We start from the raw sequence: 14,853 nt of genomic DNA, 5'->3' as shown, positions 1-14,853 counted from the left end.
TGTTGTTGTTGTTGTTTAGTCGTTTAGTCATGTCCGACTCTTCGTGACCCCATGGACCAGAGCACGCCAGGCACTTCTGTCTTCTACTACCTCCCGCAGCTTGGTCAAACTCATGTTGGTAGCTTCGAGAACACTATCCAACCATCTCATCCTCTGTCGTCCCCTTCTCCTTGTGCCCTCCATCTTTCCCAACATCAGGGTCTTTTCCAGGGAGTCTTCTCTTCTCATGAGGTGGCCAAAGTATTGGAGTCTCAGCTTCAGGACCCTGGCCTAGACTCTGACAAAACCTGCTGAGGACATTTTATGCCTTGAGGTACAGTACATTCTCTCTTTCAATTCCACATACACGATTAGATTGCTGGCGACTGAATTTTATCTTAACATTGGTGGCATCTCAGTATCCTCTACAGCAGCTGATGGGGCAACACCCCTACCAAGAAAGGCTGCAGCATTTGAGACGTTTTAGGTGACATGGCAGAAGTTTATGAAATTATACATCATGTGAAAAAAGCGGATAGAAAAATGTTCTTTCTCTGTCGTAACATTAGAACTTGTGGACATTCAATGATGCTGAATTTTGGAGGGAAGATAAAAGTGCTTCTTCATGGAATGCACAGTTAAGCTATGGAATTAGCTACCAAGAGGAGGCAGTGATGGTCTTGAACTTAGGTGGCTTCAAGAAAGCATTAGACAAATATACGGAGGACAAGGCTATTGATGGCTAGTAGCCATGATGGTTATGTGCTGCATTTATAGTCGGAGGCAGTAATGCTTATGAGAGCAGAAGCCCAGCTTAGGAAGCTTGGCACACACCACACTGTCTACCAACTTCTTGCTACTGATCTGCACCCCCAGCATCTGCTACCTGAGGTACTTACCTCTGTCTGGCAATCGGAAGGGCCGGTGCTGAGAAGGGGAATTCTGCCAGTTGTGGCTTCTCCTGCCAATGGCAGTCCTAAGGGGAAGACATGAAACAAGAACTCTCTCTCTGTGTGAGTTTCATATGTTGATTTCTACTAACCAGCCACTCTAGTTTCATTAACCTCTGTGCCACATAAATTTCTATGATGCTCAGCTGCTGAATCATAAGAGCAGAAGGGGTCAAAACACCATCTTTAAAACAAGAGGCAGGACCTACCTGTCACCCCAGATCAGGCTACATGCATAGCAAGTTCCATGAGAATAAACAGAAGGAAAACGAATGCACTTAACTTAGATCAGAGAAATGTTAATTGGATGTAGTGAAAATATGCTGGAAAAGTTTTGCAATGTTTAGAAGGACGGCAGAAAGAAAGGTGGCTATGTGCAGACCTCTCCACTAGATGTCACTCTCCTCCTTGCAGTGGAAACCTAAGCCTTTAAATAACTGGAGGAGATTCCTGGAATGCAGAGCCCTGTGTTTGACAGGGAAAGAAACTGAAGTGCAGAGACCAGCTCACACAGCAGAAAAGGAGGTCAGTGAAGAGGGTTTGGGGATTTAAGTGGGAGCTGCAGGCAAAGCCAGGCAGGGATATGTAATACCCCCAAAAAATCTAAAAATGCCAAAAAATTCTCTAAATAAAATGGCAGATTAAAAAATAATGGGCACAGCTGTTATCCTGTCCCAGTTTGCAACCTTCATCCCTGCTCATATGGGCTCCCCGCTGACCCCAAGTCTTGTGTTCCTCATCTTATTTCCTGGAAGGAGGCTAGATCATAAGAAATCTTCACCTCTACTGGAAACTGCAATTAAAATTAATTCTATCAAGGGGCTAGAAACTGCAGCTCATACTGTCCCTCCATCACACCCCCTCAAACTGGAACAGACCCTAATACAAATGTTCTTCTAGGCATATTAATAACAACACCTGTGTCATTCCAAAGGCTCAGAAGAAAGAAGAACAAATCCCAGAACACAAAATCATTTACAAGAGAACTCTCATAATTTGTGAAGTTTGCATAATGTTGGGAGCTGGTGATCCTGCTGCCCCTTTCATAAACTGGATAAGAATTAGCCTATTTTGTATTCTTATCATACTATGGATCAACAAGCAGCCTCAGCAAAGGTCAACATTCTCATACTCCATGTGGTCTGAGTCCTCCAGTTCAATGCCTGGAACCAGGTTGTAATAATCTACCGACTGGTTCATATAGAGCTTTTCACGGTCTGCAGAATCCTTCAGAACGTCTGTCACACTCACTGTCTCGGCTTCAGACTCCCCACCTGTGTAACCTTCCTCTGCAACGGTCGGTTTTTTGGATCCTGACTTATCTTGCTCAAGGCTTTCCCCATTGGCCTTCACCAAGGAATCATCAGAAGCTCCCAGTTTGATCTCCACCTCTTCATAGAGGTCTCTGCTGCTCCCTAGTAGTGCAGCTGAAGGCTTTAGCAAGACCTGGTTCCTCAACAAGATGTTCTTCTCGCTCTCTGCAGCCGATGCCATAGGCAGCTCACATGGGATGTAGCAGTGATGGTCCCCAGGGTCTTTGGAACCGTTCCTCTCCACTGTAGCCAGCCGGCATTCCTTCCCAGCGTGAGGATGGTAGCTGGTTTTCTTCTGCCGCTTGCAAAAGCACCAGGTGACCAGAACCAGAATAGCCACCACAGGCAGGCAAACAAAGAGAGCCGTTAGGCTATGGTTCCGGCACACCTCCTGCTTAGGGATATCTCTGAGATTCATGCCATGGTAACGTTCTGGGGTGCTACAAGCCACCTCGACGTTAAATGGTACAGGCAAGCATTTTTCCAGATCTTCAAGCAAGCTGCAAGTACAGTGCCAGCTGTTGTTGGAGAGACCTAGCGTGAGGAGGGAGGGTTTGAAAATCTCCGAGGGAAGGGAAGACAAGTTATTGAAGGCAAGGTGGATCTCCTGGATTTGGTCAGATGCTTTCAGGAATGACTCAGGCAGCTTCTGGAGTTGGTTGCTCTCCAGATGAATGACACGCAAGCTGGGTGCATTTCTTAGGAAACCATCTGGGAGCAAACTTAGCTGGTTATGGTCTAAGTGTAGAATCTCCAATGTAGAAGAGCCATTCTCTGCGTTGATAATGTCTGATATACCACAGTTGGATAGGTAGAGCTCCCTTAAACCCACAGTTCCGGCGAAGATGCTCCAGTCCAAGGAGTTGATTTTAGTCCTGGTGAGATTCAAGCAACACATCTCAGGAGCCAATTTGGTCTGCAGTTCCTGGAAATCAACTTCTGCGCTGCAGTTGCACGTCTCTTCCAGAGCTCCTAACACGAGTTCTCTTGCTAAGAGGACCACGCCAAAGAGTATGAGTGTCCACCTCTTCTGACCTATAGCAAAAAAAAATGACAAGCATCAGTGATTTCTCACAGGTTACAGGTGGCAACTAGATGGCAATGTTGTTGTTCCTGGTTCACTCACAGACATAACAGACAATAATCTGTGAAGTGCCATTGCCTCTAAATTGGATTCCAGTAGTTCACCAAATTCACAAATAATGCGTAGGTATTTTTAATACACACACACACACACACACACACACACACACACACACACACACTATTAATGTGTCTGAGCTAAAATTCATATTATAATGTGAATTAGATTTTAAAGAACCAGGAATACCATTTTATTTAATGCATTAGCACCCCCTAGTGGCAATGTATGCTTAAACACAGTAAACATTCAATTACAGTAAGTTTTTTAAAGTTTTAACTGGGCTGGATTTGGGTTCATATGCCCTCTTTGGAAATTTAACCCCTGTCCAGTGAAACCTATACAGTGGTACCTCGGGTTAAGAACATCATTCCAGAGATCTGTTCTTAACCTGAATCTGTTCTTAACCTGAAGCATCACTTTAGGTAATGGGGCCTCCTGCTGCCGCTGCTGCACAATTTCTGTTCTCATCTTGAAGCAAAGTTCTTAACCCGAGGTAATATTTCTGGGTTAGCAGAATCTGTAACCTGAAGCGTATGTAACCCGAGGTACCACTGTAATGAGTATCAGCTTCAGCTCACTGCGAAAGGAGCTTAGAGTGGTACATATTTGACTATTCCATTCTTGCAATTATAACTTATGAAGCAACAACTCCATTACTTCCTAGCATATCAATGGGAACACACACCTGGAAGCTTCTGGTGGCTGCGTGGGCTAATGACATCACTAGTTTGTGCCCCTGCTGGTCGCTGGAGCTTATTACCATACAGGTGTAGCATCACAGAACAATATTCTTCTTTGAATGTCGCTAAGGATCAAGACCCAGAGGCCAAAGGGTTGAGAGCTCTCCTCCTCTTATCAGCAACCAAGGGCTCTGAGGAAGACTGTGCTATACCACTGCACCTGTACTTCACCCGCCCCAATAGCCTGGTGACCTTAATCACACCACGCTTGTCACTGGGTGCACTGTGGAGTCACAGTGAACAGCATGACTCTCCTCCAAGTGCTAAGTTGCTGGTATGAGAAAGGGCAGCTACTACTGACCAGATTCAGGCAGCAGGATGTCCAAATCTGGGCCTGGATATATATAGCCTGTTGGTTGAGGCTGATAGGAGTACATTTAAACTTCATAATTTACAGCTTTATAACTTGGTTGTTGTTTAGTCGTTTAGTCATGTACGACTCTTCGTGACCCCATGGACCAGAGCACGCCAGGCACTCCTGTCTTCCACTGCCTCCCACAGTTTGGTCAAACTCATGCTGGTAGCTTCAAGAACACTATCCAACCATCTCGTCCGCTGTCGTCCCCTTCTCCTTGTGCCCTCCATCTTTCCCAACATCAGGGTCTTTTCCAGGGAGTTTTCTCTTCTCATGAGGTGGCCAAAGTATTGGAGCCTCAGCTTCAGGATCTGTACTTCCAGTAAGCACTCAGGGCTGATTTCCTTCAGAATGGATAGGTTTGATCTTCTTGCAGTCCATGGGACTCTCAAGAGTCTCCTCCAGCACCATAATTCAAAAGCATCAATTCTTCCGTGATCAGCCTTCTTTATGGTCCAGCTCTCACTTCCATACATCACTACTGGAAAACCATAGCTTTAACAATACGGACCTTTGTTGGCAAGGTGATGTCTCTGCTTTTTAAGATGCTGTCTAGGTTTTTCATTGCTTTTCTCCCTGCAGTAATCATGGAGCCCAAGAAAGTAAAATCTCTCACTGCCTTCATTTCTTCCCCTTCTATTTGCCAGGAGGTGATGGACCCAGTGGCCATGATCTCCGTTTTTTTGATGTTGAGCTTCAGACCATATTTTGTGCTCTCCTCTTTCACCCTCATTAAAAGGTTCTTTAATTCCTCCTCACTTTCTGCCATCAGGTTGTGTCATCTGCATATCTGAGGTTGTTGATATTTCTTCCAGCAATCTTAATTCTGACTTGGGATTCATCCAGCTCAGCCTTTCACATGATGAATTCTGCATACAGTGGTACCTCAGATTAAGAACTTAATTCATTCTGGAGGTCCATTCTTAACCTGAAACTGTTCTTAACCTGAGGTACCACTTTAGCTAATGGGGCCTCCTGCTGCTGCCGTGCGATTTCTGTTCTCATCCTGAAGCAAAGTTCTTAACCCGAGGTACTATTTCTGGGCTAGTGGAGTCTGTAACCTGAAGCGTTTGTAACCTGAAGCATCTGTAATCCGAGGTACCACTGTATATAATTCCGATTTGCAGGAACTCACTCCTTTAGCATTGCAACACCTGTGCTCTGGAACTACTGACACTAGGCAGGCACCCCTTCACTATACTGTTTTAAATTCTTGCTAAAAACTCGTTTGTTCCAGCAAACCTATCTAGACACATAATTTAGTGCTTGCATTGGCCATCAATCACTGACTCAAACACCTAGCCCAAGAAAGAGACATTTGCAACTGTTTAGTATTATAATCCTCTGAATCGAAGGAGGCTTTCTTCAGGAGTAGTCTTACTTATTCTTCCTTCCTGGCATCTGGAACCATTCCCTGTGCTAGGAAGGCATTTATAATCTCCTGAACCTAGTCCCTTTCCAGTAGTTGCAAAAAGCCATGAAACGCAAAGATTGAACACACAAGTGCTAGGCTGGGTTTACTGAACCTTAGACTAGCATTGACTACCATCCTAAATGTTGTTGGGCTCTGACTCCCTTCAGTCCCCACCAGCATGGCCAATGGTCAGGGATGGTGGCAGCTGTAATTCAACAATATCTGGAGTGCCACACATTCACCTCTCCTTCTGTAAGGAAGTCAGGAAGAAGGATCTAAGTAATTGTGTCCCCTCTAAGTTTGCCCCACTGATCTTCAGTGCAGAGCCAACCACTCCCTGCCATTTGTATTGAGGTGTCTCCCTCAACCCTTCCTGCTTTGGTTACCTAGACACTCTCATATGTTGATAGGGTTTCTGAAGCAACCAGACCAAATGCAAACAAACAATTGCCTCCAAATCCCTTGCAAACAGTGATTAGCTCCATCTTTGCTGTTAACACAGCTCAGAGAAGTAATCACACTCTTGCTAAGGTGGCCTTTAGACATTATTTCAGAACCATGGGAGGCATTTTTCAAGGAGTGAGTGAGCCCGTAGTACAGCTATTACTCACTACAGCCTGGGCAGGGCTGAGCATGAAGACCTTTTCTTGGAATTGTTACCTATCCTCCCAGACAGGGTTTTGATTCTGTGATGTGGTGAAACCCACAAACTGGTCCCATCCATGTGGTCCTGGGATTCAAACGGTACTGCCCCACTGTGGGATGAACCCATTGGAAAAAACAGCTCCCAAACCAGTGTTAGAAAGCTAGGAGCTAAATGGCACCTTAAACCTAGGTTATAGGAGCAACAACGGAATGTCTAGGCGCACTTTTTTATAACAAGAATACAAAGCTGAAAATGAATGAACTCTGGGCTAAAATCTTATGTTAATTTTCACATGGTCTAGTCCTCATCAGAAGACTCCAAAAAACAAAGCCATGCTTCCCCTGCCCACCAAACTAATATTCTTAAGAGGGTCCCTTCTGCAGTCTTCAGAGAGTGGCTGGAAGTGGGGAGGTAGAAAAGGGCCCTCTTTTCCTTCCACTCTGCAGACAAGCCCTGGATTCTCCTTTACCCTCTTTCCTTCATATAAATATATCTTTTTGGCACCACAGTTAACACATATCAAAGGCCTATACAGCTCATGGCAGAGACACCCACCTTGAGTGTCCAGTTCACAAACCTTAGGTTTAAGGGTCCTTCACTGATCCTACTCCAAACTTTGATTTTAAACATCACTGTGAGAGTCTGAGGTAGATAACACTTTAACATGCACTACTTAAACCATTTTAACTAATTGGCTGGTATACCGTATTTTTCGCTCTACAAGATGCACCAAGTTTTTGGAGGAGGAAAGCAAGAAAAAAAATATTCCGAATCTCAGAAGCAAGAAAAAAAAATATTCCGAATCTCAGAAGCCAGAACAGCAAGAGGGATTGCTGCGCAGCGAAAGCAGGAATCCCTCTTGCTGTTCTGGCTTCTGGGATAGCTGTGCAGCCTGCTTTCGCTCCATAAGATGCATACACATTTCCCCTTACTTTTTAGGAGGGAAAAAGTGAGTTTTAAAGAGCAAAAAATAGGGTATTTTCAAAATCAAAGCACATCATACCTTGAAAGTACATTAAACAAGGCAACTAAAACCAAAACAAAACATGTTGGGTTTAAAAGAAAAGAAAAGAAAGTTTTCAGGACCCCAATCCATATTTTACTTGGGTGGAAGCCCCATTGAACTTGGTTGGGACTTACTTCTGAGTAACAGTGGCAATTTTAATCTGAAATCTTAGATGAAGTACTGCACCTAAGAGCTCAGGAACTGTTCGTGTTCATTAAATTCCCCGTCGCAAAACGCACCTAGAACAATGGGAGTTTTGAACGCTGTCCCAAACTGCTGTGATAACATTTCTCTCAGTCTAGCATACCTCACAGGGTTGTTCTGAGGATAAAATTGGGAGTGGGAGAACCATCTATACCACCTTGTGCTCCTTGGAGAAGAGGTAGGCTCAAAGTGTAATAAATAAATGAAATTAATGAAAAGTTTCTCTGGAATGCAATATGGAGCACCTTAAAAGGTTAGTGCATAGGCAAGTAATATAATAGGCAGGCTGGTTTTCATGGGACCAGAAGGATCCACTGAAAGGATCCACTCTACTAGGCAAAGGTTAGGCAGACAGCACATAGTTCAGGGGAAGTGAACCCAATGCGATCTCACTGAGTGCTTGAAGCATTTTAAGTGCATCTGAAGCTGCTTCTAATAAACATTTCACAAGGGGAGAGGAAAGTTGGCTGCAGAGAAACTCTTCTGCAGTGGTGCCATCAGGGTAGGGCTTTGGGGCTGATGCCTGGGGCTCCACTCCGCAGAAGGAGCAAGAGGTTCCCCCAAACACAGAAGGCATAGCTGTCAACTTACAGATTTGAAAATAACGGACCAGCAGCCTTGAAAATAAGGGATCAGCAGCCAAAATAAGGGACCTGCAGCCTCAGCTGTTCCAGGCACTCCAGTCTTCCTGTCCTCCTGCAGTCTGGTCAAACTCATGCTGGTAGCTTCGAGAACACTGTCCAACCAACTTTGTAACCAGAGGTTTAACTGAATAGAATCTGAATCAAATGCACCACAAGGCCTATGCAGCCTCAGCTTAAGATGGCTCCCCGGCCTGGCTTTGCACTGCAAAGTTTGCAGCAGCACATGCAACAAAATGGCGTCCAGCATTCAAAACCCCCCTCAGCTTGCATTAACTAGCACACACAAGGCATGCAAGCTCCACCCCCAGTCGTTTCTTAGACTTTTTATTGGGTGAGCAACACAGTTGGAGCCTCCGTCCTCCCTGGCCGGCAGGGAGGGAGGGAGAGGAGCTGCTTCCTTTGAAATTTAAGGGACATCATTTAAGGGACATTTAAGGGACATCCACCAAAAAGGGACAGCAGCAGGACATGGTGCTCAAATAAGGGACTGTCCCTTCAAATAAGAGACACTTGACAGCTATGCAGAAGGGCTGTCTTGTTACATTTTGAAGCGAGCAAAGTCATAATAATTTAAAAAGGGCATTCTCAGAAGTCCAGAGTCTAAAACAAATTGCTAGAGTGAGCTACTTCCTCTCTGTCTGTCATGTAGTGACCTTCTGACGATATGGAAAAAAGGAAACCAGAATGATTGGAACTGTGTTTCTGAAGCTTTTGTAACCTGGAATAGGGTGTTTGGGTTTTTCTATGGATTAGAACAGAAAGCACAATTTACCCTTGCACTCAAGAGAGATGCTCTAATGGTAGCCAAGAGGCTGATATTGATGAACTGGAAGAGTAAAGATTGGATTGATAATATGATAACACTTGCAACCTGCGAACGGACTGCTTACAGACATAGACTCTGCTTGGATAAGTATGACAATATTTGGAACAAATTTATACAAAATGTAGTAGACTATTAATTTTTCTATTAGGATAACATCAAATTTATAAAAGAATGTATGGGTTAGGGTATTTTTTGTACATATTCATATAATGTTCCCCCCCCCCCTTACACAGTTCTGTGTTTTGTTCCTTTCCCTTTCTTCTTCTTTTTGTATCACTTTACTGCTTTATATTTGTCCCCCCCCCAATAAAATATGAATTAATTAGAGAGAAAGAGAGAGAGAGATTTGGTTGGTCTTCTACCAGAAAGATGGGCAGGCATCGTTGCAACTAATGATCAATATTGCAGGCAACTCTGTCCACTCTTCCCCTTTACTCAAGGGTTCAGGATGAGGCCAGGCTTCCTGGGCAATGGTGGTGTTTCTGGAATTCTTTCATGCCTGTCAGGGAGACTCATTCCCTTGGAAAGATGCCACTGCCCATGTATGGGCAGAAAGAGGGAGGATCAATGCTGCTTGGGGCCTCTGTGTTTCAACAGGCAGAGAGTGGTGGATGAATCCAAAACACTGGCTTAACTTTTTAAAGGCATGTCTTGGCACACAGTTTGGAAATCCCTGGACTAGAATGTACCATGTAGAAACTCTTGCTAGTAGATTCCAGGGCCGGGGAGGCACAACCTCAAACTGGTGCTCATATATATATCATGTATTAAGAACATTTATCTGCTGTAACTGGATGTCATTTTACTTATATAAATAAATGACTTCAGTCCCAAATATCTGAAAGACAGTCTTCCTTGCAGACCCTCTTGGGGTTAAGGTCCTCCACCCTCAGAAGCTCAGGCGTGGGGTTGACCCATGAGAGAGAGTGGCTGCCCCTACACTGTGGAGTTCAGTCCCCACAGAGGTGTGTCTGGCACTTTCATTGTACAGCTTTCATCCTATGCTGAAGATACACACCTCTTAACCCTTGCCTTTGACACTTGAGAGATATAAATAAATTTAGGACCCACTCTAGTTGCGATTGTAATTTGTTTTAAGGTGTTTTTAAAGTTGTATTTTACATTGTTCTGATCTGGAACAGCTTAATTCTGAGCTTTTAAGACCTCAGACGTAGATTTCTAAAAGCTAAATTGCTTCTTATTTGTCTCTCTTGACAACCTCCCATCTTATAGCCAAGCCAGCCGCTACTTGTGTTTCTATGATGTTATGCTTTTGCCATTGTGTGTAATCGGAAGCTGTGGTGCTTTGGAACCCGTTCAGGAGACATTGATTTTATCTAGGCAGTGCTGGAACAATTAAAATACCTTGAGCCGGAATAGGGTCCCTCCCTGGACTCTTCCTGAGCAGCGATGTCAGCTTTTCCTCCCCAGGCTATTGTCCTTAAAGGTCCAGTGACCATTCCCAACTCGTAAAGCAGCTTATTAAAATTAGTGCCCAATTCCCTGAGAAATGTATAAGTGGCAAAGAGCAGCAGCCGTACCTCTGTTGGTGTGAACAGAAACCAGCACTATTTTGGCCAGGAGCAAAATTGTTTTTTTCCAGAAGGGTCATGATTAAACTGTAGATTTGTATTTGTCATGGAATCATAGGATGAAAATTAGTACAGTACTAATGAGTTTCCCAAAAAATTGAGACAAATTCATGGTAGTCAGGCCAAAACAATATCTGTTAAGGTACAATTTTGTGGGAGGGATACAGACCCGAAATTTTCTAGCTACTAAAATGCTTGACAATGGATGGCTTGCTTCACAAATGTGCTTTTGTTGTACCATTTCCTTTGAAGCATCTGATTCAGGCTGCTGTTAGGCACAGGATATTAGATTAGATCCATAGCATTCACAAGGCAGTCTGTGATCCCTTTGTTTACAGCCTCTGGGCCGGCCCTAACATTATGCCGATGGAGGCAGTTGCCTCGAGCAGTGGATACTGGGTGGTGGCGGCAGCAACCATCCTCCTTGAGCTGGTAGAAGTAAGATCCCAGTAGTGGGAATGCTTGCTGTGTTGCCTAAACTCCTTCTCCCAATGTGTCACAGAGAGCACAACTGTGAGCAGGCAAAGAGGCACCTTGCAGCCCAGGCCATGAACTCCCATAGGCATCACACACTCCAATCATGTGATATGTATTGGTGCAGCTGCTGCAACACAGCATTACTTTCTGCAGGTAGCATATAGGTGTCAAGCAGAGTGGGAGCAAGGTGCTGGAGGACAGAGCTGTGTGTGTGTCATGCAACCTGGCCTGCACCCCATTAGCACATAAGAAAAGCCCTGCTGGATCAAACCAAAGCCCCATCTAGTCCAGTATACTGTTCTCAACATGGTCAACATGTTGATGTCCACAGGAAGCCCACAGGCAATATGTGAGCATGACAACACTTGCCCTACCCACTAAGCTAGCCTGCTGCGCTTGGGTGAAGTGAGAGATGCAGCCCCATCAAAAGCACTGAAGTAGGATTCAGTTGCTAGTCTAGTCCGCGTCTGTGTGTGCAACTGAGGAGGAGGGAATATTGTCCTTTGTCCCAGGCGGCAAAATTACTGGGTCAGCTATGGGTTTTATTCTTCTTACCCCATTTCCCATACCTGGTCCAGGTAGCTCTCTCAGGTGGTGAGTGCACATCTCTCCCCCGCCTCCTTTTCTAGCATAACATGCACATGGAAAGCTGAATCATATATCCCTGGTAGGGAAGTTAATGAGATTCAAAATAAGGCAGAATGCATTGACTCTCTCCCTGCTAGGGGAGGTCATGAGTTCTCCGTTTCCATGTTATTCTGAAAGCACAAAATCCAGGTATGCAGCTGACTCACAGGCACACTCTCACCATTTCCTGCATTGTGAAATGCTGCCCTAAGGTGGCCACTTCCCATCGCTAGACCTCTGTTTACTGCCTTGTTACCAGGGTAAAATAGCTCTCTTGCGGGCAGAAACAAATGACCAGAATGCTCATGGGTGCTAGGCATTGCACCGCTTCACAGTGCAGCTGAAAGACTGCCTATTTTAATACTCCCCATGTACACTAGACCACAGTTGTCTGCCTGCAAGGAGTGGGATGTAGCATCTCATTTGCCCCTGAACAGTGATTCAGAACTTACCGTCACCACATACTTCTTGCTCAGACATCCTAGCGATGGCTCTAATGTTCTTTTCTGCCTAACCCGTCAGGCAAGCTACCCTGCTTGCCCTACCCTCCTTACACCCAGGTCTGCATTGTGATATCTTGCAATAGGATGCCTATATCCCACACTGTAACCCTGTGGGCGACACTGCTCTTTTCATCTGCTCCCTTCTCATGGGCAGCCCCGCCACAGTCTCACATGCTACATTGGGCCAGGATAGACAAATGATGTGTTGCATCCATGCTGTGCGACTTGCACAAGTGATGCGAGGACGTCGCACAACGTGCATGCATGGCGTGTGCACAGTTGCCATGGAATTTCGAGGTAGCTCAGCCTCTACTTGAACATGTAAGGGGCCCTCAGCCTCCACCCCCCTCAGATGGCTCCCCTGCCCCCTGCACACCACAATTCCATGTACAGAAGCTGACAGGACAGGTTCTTGAACCTTACTTCAACATTTGTGACAGGGCAGCATCCTCCACCACATGAGGGCAGGCACCTGTAGCACACACAGCTCCACCCTCCAATACCTGCTTGCCGCCCCTGAGCAGTTGCCACCTGAGGCAGCTGCTTCACTTTGCCTAATGTTAGGACTGGCTCCGGGACCAGCTCTGGTTATTCCTTCCCCAGCTCTTCTTCAAAGGAGGAGTAGAACTTGGGGGTGCTGACACACAAAGGCATGGTGCCGCCACTGTACGCTGAACGTTCCCCCAGTAACCAATTCTGTGCCAGGGGAAGTATGTAAACCTGGAGAGAAAGCAGCTGCCTCAGGGGAATTGCCTGGTGTGTAACAATTATACAGTACCAGCACAGGCATTGCTCTGCGCAGTGCACCCTTGGTGACCTTTCGTGAAGTTTACTATTTGCCTGGTTACAAAAATATAGCAAACAAGCCATCAAGCCTTTACAGAGCCACCCATTCCTCTCCCAGGGACGGCTGCCCCCTAGAGCCCTGGGGGTGCAAGTGACTCGGAGAAAAGGGCAATTGAGGAACTGTGGGAAACCCGGCCGAAAAGATGGAAAGCGATACCCTCCCTTGGACCTGCTTCGCGCCGCCAGGCAGTGGCGATGAGAGAAACGTTTCATTTCTCCCTCAGAAGAGCTAAATGCTGCCCTGATGCTCACGCACTTTCACCCACGAGAATACGGTCCAGCACGAGGTATCTTTTTACCTTCTTTTGTTACGTCCTGCGGCACACAAAATACTCTGAAGAGCAGTCCTATCCCCCCACCCCACCTGTTTGCGTTTTTGAAAAGGGTGAAGTCTCTCCCCCCTCCCCTCATGTTTGGCTGAAAAAAGGAGAAACGGATACTCAGGGCCCTTTGACTGCGGGGCAAACCAGGGAGGCAAGAAAGCGGATTTTCCTCCTCAGTGGCCGCCTCTCCCCCCCCCCCCCGCCTGGATCAGACTTGGAACAATGAGGCCCCTGTTTCTTTAAGACTCGTCGGCCGAAACTCCGCGTTCTTCTCCCTCAAAATAACTTGACCAGAGGGGAGCCTGGTCTCCCGGGATACAAGGTCAGAAACAGAGGGCATCTTCTCTCTGCTTCATGGCAAACCACCTCGGGCCGAGCCAAGAAATGGCAGGGAGACCCTCGTCTCCGTCCCAGATTGCTTTCCCCCTTGACAGATCAGCTTAGCGCTCCTGGGAACAACGCAGCTCGCTTTTCCCACACAGGCGAGCCGGGCAGCTGCGCGCGATCGCCACCCCCAAACTCTTAGGGTGTAGTGGGGATTAGACGAGGGCTCTCCCTATAGTCTCATTGACCCCCAAAGTCTCATTGACCCACTGATTCATTGATCCAATATCTCGGCTGCGCTTGACGGGCGCTTAAGGGAGCAAGAAACGCAAGGGGGCGCTCTCGGGCGGGAGGGGTAAGGGGAACCCTAGGCGAACCCACCCGCCTCACCCAGGGCGGTGGGGGTGGCGCGCCCAGCCCTGCAGATGTCCTGGCACTCACCTGCCCCGTCCCGTCCCATTCTCTGGGCGCGTTGCGGGGAGCCTCTCTCAAGGCTCTTCCATACCTCGGGCGCTCCGGGCTGCCTGGCGGTGCGCGATCTCTGCCGCCGGGCAGCACTTGGCTCTGCCTTCTTCCCCGGGGCGTGGCCCCCACGGAACTGTTGCGAACGGCGCCTCGCCTGGGCTAGAAGCAAGCCGGCAGGCGCCTCAACGCCACGATCCGCTCACCCAGCACACTGGAATTTCAGGGCAGCTGCGCGCATCTAAAACCCAGGACAAACCTCTTTCCCCCACCTTGCTGAGGGAAATGTTGCGTGGTTCTCTTGGCATCCTGGCCGCCTGGCCTCTGTTCTTTACCCAGGCTGCGAAATCCACCTGGTGATCACCTGCTGAAGAGTTCTGTGCAACTGGGAAGTTTGCACCAAGAGAAATTGATCTAATAGAACCTTCATCTTTTTTTATATATTTTAGATTCATGTTAGATATTCAACCGAATATTA

The 14,853-nt window shown here is 46.6% G+C and overlaps 1 protein-coding gene across 2 annotated transcripts; it reads right to left on the bottom strand.

Annotated features, from left to right (window-relative positions):
- Window positions 1-1,207: 1,207 nt before the first annotated feature.
- On the bottom strand, window positions 1,208-14,505 carry LOC310846241 (uncharacterized protein). 2 transcript variants are annotated; one of them, XM_083742486.1, is made up of 2 exons: window positions 14,355-14,505; window positions 1,208-3,277 (listed from the first exon to the last, which is right to left on the bottom strand). In XM_083742486.1, exons 1-2 carry the CDS (start codon window positions 14,371-14,373, stop codon window positions 2,037-2,039), a joined length of 1,260 nt encoding a protein of 419 aa, XP_083598612.1. In that variant the 5' UTR covers window positions 14,374-14,505; the 3' UTR covers window positions 1,208-2,036. The 2 variants fall into 2 exon arrangements, with proteins under 2 accessions (XP_083598612.1, XP_083598611.1); XM_083742485.1 differs by lacking the exon at window positions 14,355-14,505 and adding an exon at window positions 4,072-4,319.
- Between the last annotated feature and the right edge of the window lie 348 nt (window positions 14,506-14,853).

The sequence above is a fragment of the Podarcis gaigeae genome (assembly GCF_964106915.1).
Source record: "Podarcis gaigeae genome assembly, chromosome: 6".
Classification (NCBI taxonomy): domain Eukaryota; kingdom Metazoa; phylum Chordata; class Lepidosauria; order Squamata; family Lacertidae; genus Podarcis; species Podarcis gaigeae.
The sequence above is the reverse complement of the archived record's forward strand: the minus strand, read 5'-3'. Positions and strand labels throughout refer to the sequence as shown.